Source organism: Typopeltis vanoorti, chromosome 10 (genome assembly GCF_054136105.1).
Source record: "Typopeltis vanoorti isolate ZY-2024b chromosome 10, IOZ_Tvanoo_1.0, whole genome shotgun sequence".
NCBI classification, from domain to species: domain Eukaryota; kingdom Metazoa; phylum Arthropoda; class Arachnida; order Uropygi; family Thelyphonidae; genus Typopeltis; species Typopeltis vanoorti.
The window spans coordinates 50,929,248-50,950,452 of record NC_143558.1 but is presented as its reverse complement, the minus strand read 5'-3'; the positions used below and the strand labels follow the sequence as shown (position 1 = coordinate 50,950,452).

The following is a 21,205-nucleotide window of genomic DNA, read 5'->3' as shown; positions in this document are numbered from 1 at the left end:
TTATTATATATCTTCTGTTGGAGAGGATGAAGTCTATTTCATTGTAAGTTTGTCCATTTGTGCTTCTCCAAGTCCATTTTCAGTTGATTTTCTTCTTGAAAAAGCTGTTCATAATAAAGAGGTTATTTTCTTCTGCAAATTCAATAAGTCTTTCTCCTCTTTCATTCCTCTGTCCAAATCCAAATTTACTGATGGAGTTCAGATGGTCATCTCTGCTTCCAATTTTGGCATTAAAATCACCCATTATAATTATTTAGAATTCTTTAGAATTATTGAATGTGGATTCTAATGTTTCATAGAAATCTTCTATCTCTTCATCTGGATGGTCCATAGTTGGGGCATATACTTGTATAATTTTCAGTTGGTATCTTTTATTTAGAAGAGACCTAGTTCAGCTATTCTTGATATTATTTTATTTACAAACAGGACATTGTCCTTGATTGTTTTATTATTAAGAATCCTACACCAGTAGTTGAATTTCTGTCACATTCACAGTGGTAGAGTAGATGTCCATCTTTTAATCGCATGAGAGTTTCTTCTTTCCTTCTTATCTCTGAAAGGCACACAACGTCCCATTTTATATGTTCCAATTTCTTCATCAGTTCTTCCAATCTATCATCATTCCATAGTGATCTGCAGTTATATGTTCCTACTAATATCCTTCTATCATTATGCACTGTAGGTGGACTCATTGTAGCTAGTGGAGACTGTAGCATATTTTTCGACCTAGACCCTCTGCCTAAGTCCAGGACACATCCCTTTTTATGCTGGGCGATGGACAAGCCAGTATGTAATTTTCCTATTTTATTCATTCATTCATGGGGGAGATATTTGGCCTTATAGCACAACGCTGGCCAGACGGGTTTGTGCCTCACAATAGTGCATAAGATGAAATGACACAGCAAAATAGGAAAGATTCACCCCCTAGCCCTCGAACACTCTAATTGCATTGGGGGTAAGGAGGAGCAAGAAGAGAAGAAAGAAGCAAGGAAGGAAAAGGAGGGACCAGTCTACAGATAATATAACAGATGTATATTACATGAAGTAAGGGATGGTCCAGCATCAGGTACCTCGGGTTTGCCATGCCCATACTCACTAAAGTGAGTCCTTGAAGCAACTTTAATATATACTTTCCAATATTTCGGCAACGTCACGTTGCCATCTTCATGGGAACTTAAGATAAAGATAAGTGCACACAAGTACTACATAACATCAAATGAGAAACGAAGCGAAGAAGCTACCATTTTCCTAAAGTCCTGATGGTGCTCCCCCTGGCGGGCTATATTAGGTGTTCTTGGCCTTTGGGCTGAAGTTCTTCTGATATATGTTTCCCAAATTTGGAGCAGTCTCATGCATCCAAATTTGTTGAGGTTTGGCATGTTCCTAAGGGCTGAGGCTGATTCCATGAATAGTCTTTCATATTTGAACTTGCTGCGGTGTATTACTGTGGCTTTCTTCCACCTTATTCTGTGGAGTATCCAGAGATGGTCTGCAAGCTCAGAGTGGCTGTAGTGGTGAAATCAGATGTAGTCCTTGTGTTCTGAGATTCTGATATTTGCTGTCCTGCCTGTTTCGCCAAAGTAGGACAATTTACAGCTGCAAGGGACCTGGTATACACCAGGTAGGTCTAGAGTGCAGTGGATAAGGGACGCTAATTTTTTATATGGTCTGTAACAAGAGGTCAAATCATGTTTTTTTAGGATTTTGTTGATTTTTTCCAAGGTGCCTCGGATTTAGGGAATGGTGATGGATTTAGAGTAATCTTTTTTGTGAAGGGGGGAGGGAGTGAGTTGTGGATAACTGGTTTTTGTATTTTTTGCGTTTTTTTTTTTGGGGGGGGGTAGCCATTGGCTGAGAAAGTGTTAAGGATGTGATATAGTTCAGTGGTTAGAGCTTGGTCATTTGAACAGATTAGTTTTGCCCTATTGAATAGCGTCTTAATAACTTCATATTATTGTGAGGGGGGGGGGGGGATTGTTGGTGAATGTATCTGCCTGTATGGGTGGGTTTTCTATAAACTGAGAAAACCAAGGTTCCATCAGGTTGGCAGGTGACGTCTAGGAAGGGGAGGCTATTGTTTTTCTCTTTTTCCAGGGTGAACTCAATTCTAAGGTGTTGGTTGTTCAAGTGTGTTAAGAAGGAGAGCAGTGTATCCGGGCCATGTGGCCAAATAGCGAACACATCATCAACGTAGCGAAGCCATACGTAGGTTTTTGTGGGGCAGAGTTTAAGGCTTTCTCTTCAAAAGTCTCCATAAAGAAGTTGGCCAAGGGTGGGGAAAGTGGTGAACCCATGGCTGTCCCCTATATCTGTTTGTAGAATTTTTTCTGCAAAACGAAATAGCCTGAGTTCATTGTGAAATGAAATAAGGCAGAGATATCGGGAGGAAATTTAGCTTGGATTAGCTCTAAGGTTTCTTTGAGGGGGACATTTGTGAATAAGGAGGAGACATCAAAACTGACCATTATGTCATTATGTTGGAGTGTAAGGAGGTTTTCTATACTGGCTTTGAAGTAGGCTGAGTTTTTATGTGTGATGGTGTGTTGCCAGTATAGTGTGAGAACAATTTGGCTAAATATTTAGCTAGTTTGTAAGTGGGGGAATCAATGCCATCCACTATGGATGTAATGGCACATTTTCTTTATGTATTTTTGGGAGCCCATATATACGGGGGGATCTAGAGTTATATGGTTTTAGTCTGTTAGTAATCTTCGCAGGCCAAGAAGTGACCTTCTTAAGGAGCCTATGGAGTTTTCTAATTTGTTAGTTGGTGGGATTGTATTCAATGGGGAGGTAAGTAGCTCGATCTAATAGTAAAGACACTTAAGCTTACCTGTGTAGTCATTATGATTGAGTACCACAGTGGCGTTCCCCTTATCCGCTTTGGTGATAACTATTTCTTTGTTTTTCTTCAATTCCTGTAGAGACTTCTATTCACTAATGGATATCTTGGTTTTTGGTGGTTTTGCTTTTGTGAGAACACAGGCTGCATCCAATCTAATATCATTGGTGATGTGGTTTGGAAGGTGGCGAATCCCGGTTTCAATCTGAATCATTAATTCCTCGGCCGTTAATTTCCTGGGAGCAATGGCGAAGTTGTGACCAGTTGTGACAGAAGTTGATTGCTTCAGCCTTCAAGATAACTGAAGAAAGGTTAACTACAGTGTTGGTTTGTAATTTTGGTTTGGTCGTCAAGTTCTTTTTTAATTTATCAAACTTGTTGATATGTCGACTCAGTATTCATTCGAATTCTTTGTTTGCTGCAGTGCACGAGACGTCATGTAGAATTGACCAAAGTTCGTGATTTAGCATATTTGAAAGCTCATTCTCCAACGCTAAAATAGCTCTGTTTACGTCGGCTAGGGATACACGTGTAGCGTTAATTTGCTCCTGAAGTAAAGCCTGGCTTGCCTGGTTGTAGATACAGAGAGCTTTCTGTGAAATGAAACGGTGCTTAAATTTTACACAGTTTGGGATTACCTGATTATCCCAGCCGATTATACTGATTATTTAGGAAAACGGTAGCTTCCTTGCTTCGTTTCTCATTTGCTGTTATGTAGTACTTGCGTGCATTTGTCTTTATCTTAAGTTCCCATGAAGATGGCAATGTCACATTGCCATCTTCATGGGAACTTAAGATTAAGATAATTGCCGAAATATTGGAAAGTATATATTAAAGTTGATTTAATTTATATGTCTAGTGTACACTGTCAATTCCTTAAGTATTTAGTTATCACGTTTAACCAGCGTATAAGCTTTTCTGCAAGAATTATTATCATCCGCGGAGATTCCATCGCACACAAGGCCTGCTATTACGGCAAACTGAAGCTGACGTTATCTAGACAACTGAATCATCTGACCTTCCTAAAACGCTGTCGGGATAATCAGGTAATCCCAAACTGTGTAAAATTTAAGCACCATTTCGTTTTATTAAGACACTATTCAACAGGGCAAAACTAATCTGTTCAAATGACCAAATTCAAATGACTTCGATTTTTTCTTGAAAAAAAGGAAGAATTTAAATATTTTTGTGTTTGAGTCTATAGTTTAGCTCTGAAAGTTGCTTATCTTTGATTTGCTTAAAAGTTTTCTTATACACTTCTTTTCAACATGATATTCAATTTTATCCTGCTCAAAACTAAATAGTGATTACTTCCAGTTAAAAATCCTATGTATACTGTGGTGTTCTGAATCAGCATGAAGATATCACCATCAACAATAACAGAGTCAATGAGACTTTTCCTATTTCTTACATCTTTTTCCCATGTGAATTTGTGTACATCTTCATGTTGGAACATGGTATTAGTAATAACAAGTCCATGCCCTGAACAGAAATACTGCATGCGCTTACCATCATTACTAGCTTTACTCTTTTCTCCAAATTCCTCGGATCATTTTTATATGTCTACAAATAATTTCCTTCTTTGCTGTTTAGATCTCCAATAAGGACAAGCGTTTCCTTTTGTGTCAGATGCCTTCTCTAATGCCCTGAAATATTCCTCTTCTTCCTTAGAACCTTCTATGACACTATAGGCTAAAAGATGAGGATGAAATAAGTCTCACTATACAGTTGCCCATTCTGATATTTTCCCACATTACTCTACTTGATATTGCCTGCTGTTCAAGAAGATTATCCTCATATTTAGTGTTGAATATTATAGCTACTCCTTCTTTTCCCTCATCATTATTGCCTGAATATAGAATTCGTATTTTTTATTCATTTTTCTTAAATTTAGGTGGACATAGTTAATTAGAAATACCTGAAGATGTCACCAAAGCACATTTATCTCTTTCCTGTTCAAGTCATTCCAAGATTTTTGTCAAAAACATATCTCCTATCATAATGATTTTCTCTCTGGGTTTGCATATATGTTTTCTTTCTTGAGACCTCTACATGCCTGATTATCTACAAGATTAGTACTTTTTTTATGGTACTTTTAAAAGATCTCCTATGAAGATTATAGCCATAAATTTTAATTCAAGAGTATTTCCAGTCTTCTTACCACAACCTCTCAAACTTATGCCCAAAACTTACTTTATTTCCTCTATCTCATTCTCTCACAACTTCCCTTACTTTATTTCCTCTATCCCATTCTCTTACAACTTCCCTTTCTTTCTTTTCCTCCCACATATTAATTTCACCACATAATCCCCTCAATTTCAATATCTCCCACTCCATCTTCTTCTGTAACATTCTACAATTGCACTATTCTTAACCTACAGTCATCTACTCTCTCTCCAATTTTCATATCTGTTGGCTCAACTGCAAACTTAAAGAATATGGTAGATGCTTCTCAATCTGCCATAATAAATTTTCCAATTTCATTCATAATAAATTATATCACAAATTTAAACTCATGATCATTTCTCATATCATCAATATATTTACACTTCACAGAAATCCTTTCCTCTACATGGTTAACGTATCCTGTGAAAACATTGTGCTAAGTCAAAATGTGTTAATCAAATATAATAAGCATTGAAAAAACTTGTAACACACCTGCGGACTTTCAAAATCTTTATTCAATTTTTTAAAATACATTCGTTTTACCATTTTTACTGCCATTATAACTATAAAGGATAATTAAATGTTTGAAACAAATGAAAGTTTATTAAACAATGCATCTATTCATAATTATACATATGAGTGTATTTAAAAGAAATTATTTTCTAGAGAAATATTTGACAATATAGTTTTCAGTGACTTTTGTTTCTTTTACTGTGTGTACATCTCATAGTAACAGCTTTGTCTACATTCTCACAGACTTGACTTGCAGACTGCAATCAAGGTTATGGTCAGTTGCCTTATTCAGTCCAAAATCTCATGCAATTTTTGCTTTTTTATCACCATACTCATATTTTTAATTAGTTCAAATTTTTGCTCTAAAGTGATAATTTATTGCTTCGTCTTTACCATTAGCAATCACTATTTCACTCTTCCTTTTATCCATGGTCAATGTTGAAGGATAATTTTAAAAAAATATGGTTATATAAGGAAGTAGATAATTAATCAACCTGTGCTTATTTAATGGTGGCTTGAACCACTATGCTCATGGTATGTATGCATGTGCATTCACTCTGTTGCCAATAGTAACTGGAGTAGAGGCTGCTTACGAACTCACATGCATCATTTGAAATTATAAAGCAACTCTCAGCAAAAACACTGAGTTAAATGAACTTTTACCATGTTAAATAAATTGTGGTATCAATTTATTTAACATGGTGTTAAATAAATTCAAAAAGCATGTTTTTAGAAACATGTTTTTCTAATACTTTCTAACACTAAAAATGTAATACATTTTTCCAAGCATATATTTGAAATGAAAGTTTTTGGAAACTTAAAATGACTATGAAAGAGCAAATTGACAAAAAGAAAAGTGACATACAGTAAAACATTAATTGACAAATAGTGTTCTTATAATTACATTACTTCAAATTACTTTTTTCTCCCTGTTAGTTTGCTCTTTCATAGTTAGTTCAAGTAAAGGTAAGAAAGAGAAACATGAATAGGCCAATTTCACAATAAACAATGGCCTTGACGTGATTCTATTCTGCATATCACTGCTCAAACTCATCTACATATATATGATAGTAGAGTGGTGGAGAAAGATATAGATTAGAAGCTTTCTGGTCTAATGATTTCTGATCTAATAATATCTTCTTTCTGTCCTTTAAGAGAAGATAACTTATTAGATGTTCAACCATCCATGAATATCACATACCACTAAAGTACAAACACAAAAGACTTTATTTTGTTTAATCATACTAGAACAAGTCTATTATTAAAAATATTTTAATTAATCAGAATTGTAATTTTATGATGTGATAAAATATATTCAAGTATAATACAATTAATTTATTGTTACTACTACTGTTTCAAATGTATTCAGAAATATGATAAATCTTGCACTTTTTGCTTACTTGAACTTTATACTTCACCAGCTCATCTTCCTCCTCACTGTAATCAGTAGTGGGAGACTCTTTAAAATATGAATCAAAATCTAAAATTATAACACATCTTCATTAATAAACTATATATAGATAAAATAACCTTTATACAATAAAAAGTTATAATAGGATTGAATTTTTTTCTGAATTATAATGTATTGTCTAAAAAATAAGACAGCAACTTTTCATTTTCAAAAATGGAACTATATATGCGGGGGAAGGGGTCTGAAAAGTTCTCGGCCTAACAATGAAAAAAAAAAACAAATTCATCATTTAAAAATTATTTTTATTTTTCAATATAATCTGCCTTAAGACTAATACATTTATTCCAGAGATGCTCCAACAACATTACCCAGTCCCTGTAGTGGTTCTCATTAAGATCTGCAAAATACTCCTCTACAGCTGCAATCACCTCTTGATTTGAAGAAAAACGCTGACCAGTGAGAAAGAGTTTTAGTTTTGGGAAGCGATAGAGGTCAGAAGGAGCCAAATCTGGGGAATAAGATGGATGTTCCAACAATTCACAGTGTAGATCCCTTAATTTTCCCATTCCAAAAACACCTTCGTGAGTAGGTGCATTATCCTGATGAATGATGATTTTTTTCCTTCTGCAAACCAGATCTTTTCTCTTTTCTCACGAATTTTTTCATTTAGTCTGGTTAAAAGATCGGAATAATATTCCCCAGTTATTGTTTTACCATTTTCAAGATAATTAATAAACAAAATGCCTTTAGCATCCCAAAACACCGATACAATGACCTTTCCTGCAGATGGAACCGACTTTGTCTTCTTTGGCTCTGAACAACCGGCTTCTGTCCACTGTTTTGACTGCTGTTTGGATTCTGGGGTGTAGTAGTGAATCCAAGTCTCATCCATAGTAATAAATCGACATACAAAATCAGTTTTATCCTTGTCAAAATGCTCCATGCACTGTTCAGAGATTTTCATGCGAGTGCATTTTTGACCTGCTGTGAGCAAGTGCAGCACTCATCTTTCGCAAAGCTTTTTCATATGCAATTCTTCATGCAAAATATATCCTGCATATTCTTTTGAAATGCCCATAGTCTTGGCAATTTCACACACTTTGACTTGCTGGTCATCCAATACTATATTATGCACTTGATCAATGATTTCTGGTGTTGTTACATTTTCTGGACGTCGTTCACGTGGATCATCTTCAAGGCTGGAACGACCATGTTTAAACTTGGCAGCCCATTTCTTAATTGTCAAAAATGAAGGAGAAGAGTGCCCATAAACTTTTATGAACTTCGAATGAATTTCTTTTGGCATTAAACCTTCTTACTTCGAATGAATTTCTTTTGGCATTAAACCTTCTTTTGCAAAGAATTTTATAAGATACTCTATAAGATATACAATACTCAATTTTAACCATTTCATGGGATACAGACAACACTTTTGCTTCAGACAGCTGTATAAAACAAACTACTTGATAGAATGACTTGAAATTTCACATGGATGCTTATGACAGATGTACCAACTTAGAAAAAAAAAATCTTGCCAATAGTGTTGCCATCTATGTTGAGGCCGAGAACTTTTGAGACCACCCTCGTATTCCACATGAATCAATTGTTTTTATCTATTTGCAATATCCATTATTTCAAAATGGTTTTCCTGTATATCATGCAATATTCCACATATGTGCTACACCTGTAGCACATATGAAGACTTTCAGGATTTGGGCATTAACCACCTGCTCACTCCAGAAACACATTGTACTCATTCACTACACACTATAAAAGTCTCCATTTAACTTTCTTATTTCAGTGACCCTTATACAGTTTCAAGGGATGGCCTCTCATTCTCCTGTTGCCTATTATGTTAAGCAATATTTCATTTATGTCTATTTAAGAAGATTTTCTCGACTTACACATTTAATCATATTGGTTCTTCTACCTGCCAAGCTATGTAGAACACATTTCTTCAATCTGTCTTTAACAGTCCAAAGTCGCAAGACAATCATCATGTACTCTGCACCCGCCCCTCTCTCTGTGTATATATATATTATTATTATTATTACACTGTCCATGGAGTCGACAGACTCATCGTGGGTTGGTTCATTCAACTGACAACATATTTATCATGTAGAATATTGAAGTCCTTAACACTCCTTGCATTAACAACGCATGTTAATGCAAGGAGTATTAAGGTCATTCCATTCACTAACAATTCTCCATGTAAAAACTACTCTCACAACCTTCTTCACCACACTTTTACATAACTTCCAGGAATGACCTCTGGTTCTTTGCTCCTCACCTTCTATTCGTTTTATAATCCCCTCTGGATTAATCTGATAAAATCCTCTCAGTAACTTAAACATCTCTATCATATCACCTCTCTTCCTCCTATCCACCAAACTCTTCAATCCACATGTCTTCAAGCTCTCTTGATAGCCTGATATTGTCTTAGTCACTCATCTCTGAATCCTCTCTAATGTTTCCACATGACACTGAAAACCAGGTGACCAAATTTGAGCACAACAGTCCAAGTGTGATCTGACCAGTGCTTTATACAGTGGCACAACCACTTTCTTATTCCTACATGTTAGAGTACTTCTTATCATAGTAGCACTAAGAAGTACAGTCTTTGCAACACTTGCAATATGCTCTCTAAACTTCAATCTACTGTCAACCATCGCTCCCAAATCTCGAATCTCATCCGCTTCTTGCAGTACAGCACTGTTAATATAGTACCCAGCCTTATATTTCTGCACTACAAAATTCAACAACTTGCACTTATTAATATGAAAACTACAACCCCACTCTTTTGTCCAAGTAAAAAGTCTATGCAAATCTTCCTGAAGGGATTCAGCATCAGTAGTGCTACTTATAATGCTTCCCAACTTTGCATCATCAGCAAATAACTGAAGATCCCGAGTCAGTCCACATGATATATCATTTACAAACAAGTTAAACAGTAGGGGTCCAAGAACAGAATCCTGAGGCGCTACTGGTTACTCTTCTTTTTTGAGACAACTGATCCATCATACACAACCTGCTGGTATCGTTCAGAGAGCCAATCTTTGATCCATCTAACCAATATACTATATATCCCATCCTCTGCAGCTTGTACACCAACTTATCATGTGGTACTCTATCAAACGCTTTTGCAAAGTCTAAGAATATCACTGTATATGATTCTCCTTATCTAACACACTCCTCACCTTATCAAATAAAGTAAATTACTGAACAGGACCTACCCTTTACAAATCCATGCTGAACATATACACAGCTAGGGCTTGATTAGTGTGGTCAATGATCCCACCCTTTACAAATCCATGCTAAACATATACACAGCTAGGGCTTGATTAGTTTGGTCAATGATCCCATGAAGTGATCACATTATTCAAATTCGCATTATTCATATGTTTATGTGTAAAATATAGTAATTGATTCCAGCTCAGAGGAAATAGGCAATGAATAATTTTAAACATATACACAGCTAGGGCTTGATTAGTGTGGTCAATGATCCCACCCTTTACAAATCCATGCTAAACATATACACAGCTAGGGCTTGATTAGTTTGGTCAATGATCCCATGAAGTGATCACATTATTCAAATTCGCATTATTCATATGTTTATGTGTAAAATATAGTAATTGATTCCAGCTCAGAGGAAATAGGCAATGAATAATTTTAAACATAAGTTTCATATGTTTGTTAACGAAATATTATAGTAAAGGATCAAAAGAATTGACTTATATTTAAAGTAACTGTTAACAAAGTCACAGAATACTTATAAAGAGCAAAATAAAAACAACAACAAAAACATCTAAATATCATTCCTGAAAGTAAGCTTACACTGACAGAAACATTTTGATTGTCTTTCGCAATATTTTAAAACCATACACTGAACTAGTTTCTCCTTTAAATCTTCATACATATGCAGGTAGATGCAGAGTGTTTTATCCACATCTCAGCTAATTTGCAATTGTTTTATTTACAATTATTTGCAATTGTTTTATTTTAAAACATGCAGGGGACTGCATGTTTTAAAATATTTTGTAATGTAGATTCAAGCATTCCCAGATTTGGTCTTATTTTAGAGTTGCTATGATCATGTTCATGTTGTTCAGTCACATCAAATTTTTGCTCTAATGTAATAACAAGCCTCTTCTTTCTGCACTCATAGTGTTTCTATCTGAAGGAACCTTCCTTCTGCCCATAGTGTTAAGAGCACCACTTAAAACGATTAAAAAAATCATGAAAACTAATGTTAACAAGGCAGCCAGCAGCACATGCACATGCAAAGATAAACAAAGCATTAGCATCTAAAACCCTAAAGGAAACCTAACTGTGCTTGTGCTAGCATTGTATTCACTGAATTTTGGTTCATTTGGTTTTATATATATATATATATATATATATTTTACAAGCAATACTCTTTCCTTATCACCCAGATATTATCAAGGTGACCAGAGATGATCAGAATAGAGATGACTCAATACATCTGTTGAGTCATCTCTATTCTGATTTAAACCAGATCATTTTTAGTGGCAAAATGACAGAAGTTATTATAATAACACTAAATAAATTCCATGCAGTATATAAACTAAAAATTATTGGATTCAATTTTTTTTTTATATATATTCATCCCACCTGTTAAATATGTGAGTGGGTTAATGGTTAAATAATCTGGAAAACCTTTTCTGTAGATCATTGGAATGACTAGAAATTATTTAAGACACTTCAGGCCTCCAATAAGCAGGCTTGTTAGTCTTACATAGAGTAGTGAAATTCATATTCCCACCTAAAGATGTTCACAAACTTCCATGTCCATAGTTTGATTTGAAATTACAGCCTATAGTTGGAGAGTGGCATGCTATTCACTCAACCAACCAGTCCAGAAAAAAATGCTGTAGTAATAAATGGATTCATTATTCAAAAACAACATTCCAAACTATGACTTTTTTTTTAATGATTATCTTCAATCATGTCTATACCTGTTACTATTATTACATAATTATATCCATGCACTTTAAGGTAGCCAAGGATATATATACCATCCTTGCCAACCAAATTTCAAAACTTTATACTTTGCCACACTAAACTGATAGTTCCAATCACTTGCACACACACACATATAGTTTTTCAGATCCTCCTGCAGGGCAACAACATCTGCATGGCTTCTCATTGTTCTACCCAACCTTCAGGGCCGTCGCCAGAGTAGATCACACCCTGAGGCGAAAAAAAATATCGCCCCTAATGGATTATAAGAAAATCTCCAATTGCTGTTTTGTTTTTATTACAAGAGAAACAAACATTAATGCAAAACAATTACATAATAATATTAAATGTTTGCTCTACGGGGATATCGAACAATAAAACTGTTTATAAGCTCTTCTAAATTTAAATTATAAGCTATGTCTGCCTGTATTGATATAGTTGCTAGACCAGCCAATCTTTCATGGGTCATTGCTGTTCGCAAATAATTCTGAATTAGTTTAAACTTGGAAAAACGTTTTTAAGCACTTGCTACATAGCAATGCCGCCTACCACAATATGGCTGAACGAGCACCCTTATTAAGTCCAGGCTGTGAGGCAGGCTGCCTCTATGCTACACCCTGTCAAAGATACTGCCAACTTTGCATCATCTGCAAACAGATGCATATCTCCAGTTAAGCCTGTTCCAATATCTTTAATATACAAGTTAATAATGGTCACAAAAACATACACCTATGGCATACCACTGGTAACTTTCCTCTTTCGGGATACCATGCTCCTATACAACTTGCTGATACCTATCCAACTCCATAATCTAGTATCTAACCCCACCTGTTCCAATTTAGTTGCCAACTTTTGTTGTAATCTTATCAAAGGCCTTTGCAATATCTAAGAAGAGCATTATATGCATCTCCCTTGTAATACATTTATCATCTTATAGTATATAAATAAACTGGTAAAACAAGACCTCCCATTAATATACCTATGCTAACTATCACAGAGACTACTGCTGTTATCAACCTCGTTTTGTATCCTAGCTCTCACTGACCTCTTCATATACACAGATTGGTGAATAATTTGTAGCCTCAGTCTATATCACCTTTGTGAAGTGGAACAGTTTTACCCTATTTCCACTCCATTAGGACTTGCCCCGTTGCAAGACTTTTATTAAACAAGTATAAATCTATTATTAATTCCATAGATGGTGATGTATTATCAAGCCCTACTGCCTAACTGACATCGAGTTTACTTAATTACTCATATACTTCTTGATCAGTCATCTTTTCCCATTCCTTCTACACTCGAGCTTCTTCAATGAGAATGAAACATCCTGATGAACTACTCATGAAAAACTCTCCGATGACATTTACAGGAGTTACCAATACACCATTTTCATCCATTCACATCATCTTATCATAATGTTCTTTCTAAGAACTTTCTAGGATTTTTCTTGGCCTGAGTTGTATTAATTTCTGTTCATATTACTCATATTTCTGCTCAGAATTTTTGAATGTGTAAAGTGGATTTGATGGTAGAAAAGGCTTGTATGAGAGGGATGGCTGCGCTTCAACACATTTAGCATCGAAAAAATTATTTATCATGGTCAGGCTAACTAGATCATCATGGAAGAGAGAAGGATGGTGAGATTGAGTGTAACTGCCTAGTTTCTAAAGAGAACCAACCAGTTTGAAACAGCTGCCAGGCCAGTGAAAACTTATCAAAATGGACTAATGAAAGGTGAATATATAGACACTTGGGTAGCACCTATGTCTTTTAAGTGGTCCATACTAAAGTAACTCATGAATGCTGGGGAATATATTCCTGTAAGCCCTCTGGTCAACTTATCTTACGAAACTTTCATAGTTTCTAAATTCACCTTTGAAATAATGCTGGATCTAATATCCACTTTGCTTATATAATTTAGCATCACCGAAATGAAGCCTTTTGGGTCTTTATTTTCATAATTACTTTTATGCACCGACAGAGACAGTTCGCTTATGAAAAATACATTTCTCTGACATTTCAAGTTCGTTTATACTGAACAAGAGTTTTTGCTCTCTTAAGGTTTCTGCTAGTCTCTGAAGGGAACCAACCAGTTCGAAACAGTTGTCAGGCCAGTGAAATCTTATCAAAATGGACTAATAAAAGGTGAATATATAGACACTTGGACAGTGGCTATGTCTTTTAAGTAGTCCACACTAAGGCAACTCGTGAATGCAGGAAAGTGTATTCCCATAAGATCTCTGGTAAACTTACCTTATATAATAAGTTTAGTTTAATCCTTTATCCAAGTGTTAGCAAACAAAGTTTGTGCCTGAAAGTATCTTCAGGACTGGGGTAAGGTAGTGCAACACCAGGCAACTCGTTGCAAAGGTGGAGAAAGCTCTCCACCTTTGCAACGAGTTGCCTGGTGTTGCACTACCTTACCCCAGTCCTGAAGATACTTTCAGGCACAAACTTTGTTTGCTAACACTTGGATAAAGGATTAAACTAAACTTATTATAGTCTAACCAAGTGAAAAATAAACTCTCATTACCTTACATAACTTTCATAGTTTCTACATTCAGCTTTGAAATAATGATGGATCTAATACCCACTTTGCTTATGAAAGTGAATCAGTTTGAAGCACTTTTTTAGAATAACAGTTGAAGGAGGCAAAAATGGCAGTAAAAACAAGGTCATCCAGATGCACAGTATGAGAAGTGAGTAGTGTCAATTTTACCAAGATGGTTCATTTTCAGGAGTGTAATATATATGTGTGTGGCCAAATAAGGCAGAGGTGTTTGTTGGGAGATTAAAGAAGAGAAGTGAGAGATTGACTGTAGAAAGTGTGACACATTAATGGATTGCGGTGATTTGAAAGAAAGTCGGGAACCAGAAGTGAAGAATAGCAGATGAAAGGCAGTGAAGGAGTAAGACTAATAATGATAGCCATAAGAGTGAGCATGAGAATATGAGCATGGAGAATGTAATTGTGAATATGGAAATAATTAAAAAAGGAAAACTGGAGATAATTACAGAAGTGGAAGTGTGCCTGCTGTTGAAACAAGAGCTGCCAAACTGTGGAAATGGAAGAAAGTCTGACTGATGAAGCAACAGCAGGAATGACTGCTGGAATGCAAGAGTTGAAGAATGAAATGATTAAGATGAGGAATGACATGAGGTATGCACAGAATGAAATTACACATATGGTGGATATGAATGGAAGGGTACAAAAGAATAAAAAGTGAATGACTCAAGAATCACACTATATAAAAGGTGTGGTGGATGAGAGGGTGCACAATGTCTGTTTTCCAGTAGGGAGAATGAACAGGATGATTGAGCTGCTGCAATGAGAAGTAAGCATGCGAAGGAGGTAGTAATTGTAGCTGGAAGGAATGACTTGGTTGGGCTTGGGGTGAATGTAAGATTGCATATCAGAAGATTATTGAAGAGAGTGAAAGACACCAGTGTGGTAAGAAGGTTAGTTTTTGTATTGCCAAGAGGAAAGAAGACCTCTATGACGTACCTGGAAACTGATGCAGCTAGGGATCTTAATTATAGTGGACAGGAATTTGAAGTTCAAAGGTCACATAGGAAAAATTGGAAACACAAATCAGAGGATACCTATGATACTGAAACAAACATTTGCATGTAAGGATAAGGCAGTCCTTTTGCCTCTTTACAAGGATTGATACAATCACATCTGGTGTGCAGATTTAGTCTCCTGGATTTGGAGGGAATAAAGAAGCTGTGGAAAGGGTGCAAAGCAAAGCTACAAACATGATTTGGGATTATGGAATGTAAATTATGAGAACAGATTGAGAGCATATAGATGTATACAGGAGAAAGAGGGATGATATGACGAGGTCTATAACCTTTTGAATATGTGCTATTGGCTATAGAATGAAGACATTGTTTGTCATATGGAAGGTGGGAAGGTGACAAGGGGGAGGGGAGGGTATCTGTGGAAGTTAAGTTTGTGTATGGTTAAGAAAGGGGTGAAAGCTAGATTTTTCTCTCATAGAGCAGAGAGTGGGTGGTAAAGTATGTCTGTTCAAACTGTGAGTACATCTTGTGTGAACAAGTTCATAGACCATGAGGTTAGCCTAGTGGCTGTGTGCTTTTGCAACCATATGCCTAGGGAAGGAGTTTCCTAGGTTTGATTGCCGTCGGTGACGTGAAGAGCTGAAGGTCTTTCCTCAGACATAGCCAAGTTAGCCGGTCTTGGATGTGGACTTTTTCCCCAGTTTATCCTGGGATTTTTCATCCTGCAAAGCAGGCAAACCGGCCTTGAGAACTCAACACTACAGGATACACAGGGCGTAGAGCTGACCACCTTATCATGTAAACGGTTTGAGGTCCGACATATCTCTAACAGATTTTTTTCAATCGTGTTGGGATTCTGCTATATATTCTGGATGATATATCGGCTCCTCCCTTTGTAGATGGGTCCTCTTTTGGAATTTTCTTGGAATTACTATCCATCATTCTTGCTGAGACTAGGATGATGTTTTAGCATCTCACAAGCTTCATCAATTTTCTTTGAAAACTGGTTTTGGTCCAGTGTAAGGACTTCATACCTTTTCAGTTGATATGTTTGAAGTGTATAGTCTGACAAGCCTGATTTACATTTAGTGGAGGAATTTAATGTGGTTGTTTATGTTTGTCATTTTTTTATTGGGATGGTGTGCTAACACCATCCCAATAAAAAAATTTCCCCTATGTAAGGTGCACTGAATTTTGTAAACCGCTGGGTAGGCGAGATAAGGAAAGGGATCTTTGGATGAGCTCAGTATACTTATTAATTTTACAGGATGGTTGAAAGTTGCTTAACGTTGTATTTATGTAGTGACGTTTGAAAGTTGCCTTAATGTCATATTTAAGTTGTGGATGATTAAAAATTGCCTTAAGATTGACATCTACTCTACTACTACTATGAATGTGACAGAAACTCAACTTCTAGGATTCCTAATAAATAAAACAATCAAGGACAATGTCCTGTTTGTAAATAAAATAACATCAAGAATAGCTGAACTAAGTCTCTTCATAAATAAAAGATACCAACTGAAAATTATACAAACATATGCCCCAACTATGGACCATGTAGATGAAGAGATAGAAGATTTCTATGAAACATTAGAATCCACATTAAATAATTCTAAAGAATTCTACATAATTATAATGGCAAGATTGGAAGCAGAGATGACCATCTGAACTCCATCAGTAAATTTGGATTTGGACAGAGGAATGAAAGAGGAGAAAGATTTATTCAATTCGCAGAAGAAAATAACCTCTTTATTATGAACACTTTTTCAAGAAGAAAATCAACTGAAAATGGACTTGGAGAAGCACAAATGGACAAACTTACAATGAAATAGACTTCATCCTCTCCAACAGAAGATATATAATAAATAATACTGAAGTGCTTAATACATTTAATACAGGAAGTGACCACAGACTAGTAAGGGCAAAAGTATGGATCAACAAAAAATGGGAACAGAATAAGCTCATAATAAAAAAGACCAATTTAGTGAATCTACAAAATCTCTACCACAATAAAGGCTGTTATAGATAAACACTCAAAAATGAACTAAAAAAGTTAAACACAGCTACTACCATCGATGATGCTAATGAAATCTTAACAAAATCTATCTTGAATTGTGCACTAGAAATAGGAGGTGTAAAAAGGCACAAAGGAGAGGAAAAACTAAGACAGGAAACCTTAGATCTGATGAAGAAAAGAAGAGATATGAAAAGAGATTTGAATGACACCAATAAAATAGAATATACGAAAATTTGTAAAACTATACGTAAAAGGATGAAACATAAAATTAGATTGTATAATACTAGGAAACTTAAAGAAACAATAAAAACCAATAGTAATATGAAGGTCCTAAGATGAACATTATCAGTTGGAACAAAGGAAATAGCTGCTGTAAGAGGGAAAAATGGTGAACTGATAAAAAATAGAGATGCATTAATCAAAAGAATTCTGGAATTTTATAATGAACTCTATGAAGACAAGGACTGAGACATCCAAGAATCATCTATGGATAACTCCAGTGAAGAAGAACATGATGCCCCGAGATCTTACAAGGTGAAGTGGAAATGGCACTGCGGGAAATAAAGAATGGAAAGGCCCCAGGAGAAGATGGAATTATGGTAGGCTTCTTAAAACTGGGAGGAAACCCTGTCATCAAACAGCTGATTAAACTCTTTAACAAATGCCTAAATTTGTTAAAGAGTTTAACAAATTCAGAGAAAAATTCCAAAAAATTGGAATAATTCACTTCTACTATTAATTTTTAAAAAGTGCAATAAGGAAGAAATTAAAAACTACAGACCTATAAGCCTACTCCCCACCATATAAAGTCTTCACAAAAATTATAAATAATAGAATAAAATCTAAACTAAAGGGAATGCAATCCTGTGAACAAGCTGGATTTAGAAAGAATTACAATACTTTGGACCATATTCACACATTAAGACAGCTCATTGAAAAATCAATTGAATACAACCCTTATGTCTGGGTTTTTGTAGCCTATATAGACTACGAAAAAGCATTTGATTGTTAAAACATCTACAACACTAAAAGCTCTTGAAACCCAGGGAACTGAGAAACCATATACTGAAACACTAAAACATATTTACAATAATGCAACTTCTGTAATTAAATTATATAAAAACAGTGAAAAGTTCCCAATACAAAACGGCATCTGGCAAGGCGACACCATATCTCCCAAATTATTTACAGCTGCACTAGAGGAAGTCTTTAGAAGCCTTGATTGGGAAACAAAAGGAAAATAATAAATGGGGAAAGGATGCATCATCTAAAATTTGCAGATTATATTGTCCTAATAGCAGATAATCTTGAAGATCTTGAAGATCTGGAAGAAAGGCTAAATCAGCTAAATGAAGCCTCCAAAGTAATTGGATTAAAAATAAATAGAGAAAAAACAAAAATAACGATGAAGAAGTACATAAACCATAGAACTGTCAAGGTTGAAAATATGAAATACAGCAAGTTACTTCATATGTATATTTGGGCCAATTGTTATCCTTTGAAGATTGCCAAAGAAAAGAGATTGAACGAAGAATTCACCTTGGATGGATGGCTTATGAGAAAATGAGAGATATATTCAGAAGTGACATCCCTATGAATCTAAAAAGGAAAGCTTTCGACCAGTGCATACTTCCTGTCCTAACATACGGAGGAGAAACATGAACTTTAACAGAAGCCCTAAACAAAAAGCAGAGAACAACGCAACATTGCATGGAGAGAAGTATGCTAAAAATAACATTAATAGATAGGAAGACAAATACTTGGATAAGATCTCAAACAGGTGTCATGGATATTGTAAAATACATTACAGGCTAAATGGAGATCGGCTGGCCATATTGCCAGATGCAGTAATGGGAGATGGACTAGAAAAACAACAGAGTGGAGACCAATGGATGGAGCAAGACAGAGAGGAAGACTGAGAAGAAAGTGTTGAGATGAATTGGAACAAATTGCAGGGGTGAGATGGATGGGAGAGGCAGAAAACTGAGTGGTCTGGAAAATCATGGGGGAGACCTTCGTTCAGCAGTGGACAGAACCAAAAGGTTGGAAAAGAAGAAGAGAAGATGATGATATGCTTATGGCATTCCTGTAATCTTTTTTGCTTTTCATTGCATTATTGTGGAGGATCTTGTGAACTGTTTTTTTTTTGTTGTTGTAGCCATTTTTATTATGAACATTTGGCTAATAATTTCAAATTCCTTCTTCAGTGTCTGCTCAATGGAGCAAATTGTTTAAGACTCTAGGTTTGAGGATATAGTGATAAACACTAGTTTTTGTATTGGACATTGGAATTTTTGTGTATGTAATTGCTAGTGTAATAGGTTTGCAGTAGACTATGAATGAAAGGAAGCCTGAGGGAAGACGTGTGACAAGTGTGTCTAGAAAAGGAAGAAAGTTATTGTTTTCAATCTCGATGGTAAATTGGATATGTTTGTGTTATTTTTGTAGGTGACTTAGGAATGTATTTAATGTTTCACAGCCTTGAGGCCAAATGACAAATATATCATCAACATATCCAAGTGCCAGACTTCGGGCTTTAAGCTTGCCGAATCTAGAGCTTGTTGTTAGACGTCTTCCATATAAAAGTTAGCTGAGGAGGGGGAGGGAAGAGCCGTGAACCCATGGCAATACTAGAAATTATTCTGCCACACAAAAACTCAAAACACCCAGAGTGAAATATGTGGGCAAAGAGAGCATTGATATTGGCAGAAATATGTTCTGTATGATAAGAATAGTATCATTGATTGGGATATTAGTAAAAAGGGCAGTTACATCAACGCTAACTAATATACACCCTCTGTCCAAAAAGAAACCGAACGTTTCAAAAATAGAAAGTGGCGCAATTGTATCTTTTTGTTGTCAAAAGCAGCAAGTTTCATTATTGTTGTGTCAACTGTTTATGGCATTTGTTTTATTAGAAGCTGAGTTATAGCGCCAAGAGTGACTGTGTTTTAAACAAACGGTCAGAAAATGAGTTTCAAACAGAGTGCTGCGATTGACTTTTGTGTTAAATTTGGTAAAAGTTTTACTGAAACACATTAAATGCTTCAAAAAGAAGCATACAGTGATGAATGCTTATCCTGTACTCAAGTTAGCGAGTGGTTTAAGCGATTTCAGAGTGGTCATGACACACTTGAGGACGACGAAAAGCTGGACTGAACAAAGTTAACATCCAAAAAGTGCATGATTTCATCAAAGAAAACCCGAAATCGTCCATGAGATTGATTGAAGATGAATTGGGGATTCCAAAATCAACTGTGCACAACATTTGCACCAAGAGTTTGCACTTCATAAATTGAATTTGCGATTTGTTCCCCACAAGTTGACCGATGACCAAAAAATGTATCAAATCGAACTGCAAGAACCTCATTAAAACCGCTTGTAAGGATTCAAACTTCCTTGATGTCCTCAATGACCTACCAACTCCTTGAAACGATCATTACTGGTGACAAAACGTGGTGTTTTGAGTATTAGACCGAAACAAAGGGCCAGAGTGCTGAGTGGAGACCACCAGAAGAGAGGCATCTGAAAAAAAGTCACTTGGAGAAGTCAAAAGTAAAGACAATGCTGATTTGTTTCTATGATTCCAAGGGCATTATCCACAAAGAATTCGTTCTGCCTGGCCAATGGCGAGTTTTATTTCGAAGTTTTGAAGTGATTTAGATAGCGAGAATTCGTCACCTACAGCATGAATATCGTGATGCGATATTCATGCTGTAGGCGACGTGCATTATCATGTTTTGCATGATAA

The 21,205-nt window shown here is 35.7% G+C and overlaps 1 protein-coding gene across 2 annotated transcripts in view; it reads right to left on the bottom strand.

Moving 5' to 3' along the window:
- LOC150102412 (uncharacterized) overlaps positions 1-21,205 on the bottom strand; it is a 261,771-nt gene that overhangs the window by 177,983 nt on the left and 62,583 nt on the right. For both annotated transcript variants that reach the window (XM_090399631.1, XM_090399632.1), the window contains exon 3: positions 6,922-7,001. In XM_090399631.1, the coding sequence (XP_090255757.1) occupies positions 6,922-7,001 (80 nt within the window). The remainder of the gene's footprint in view (positions 1-6,921; positions 7,002-21,205) is intronic.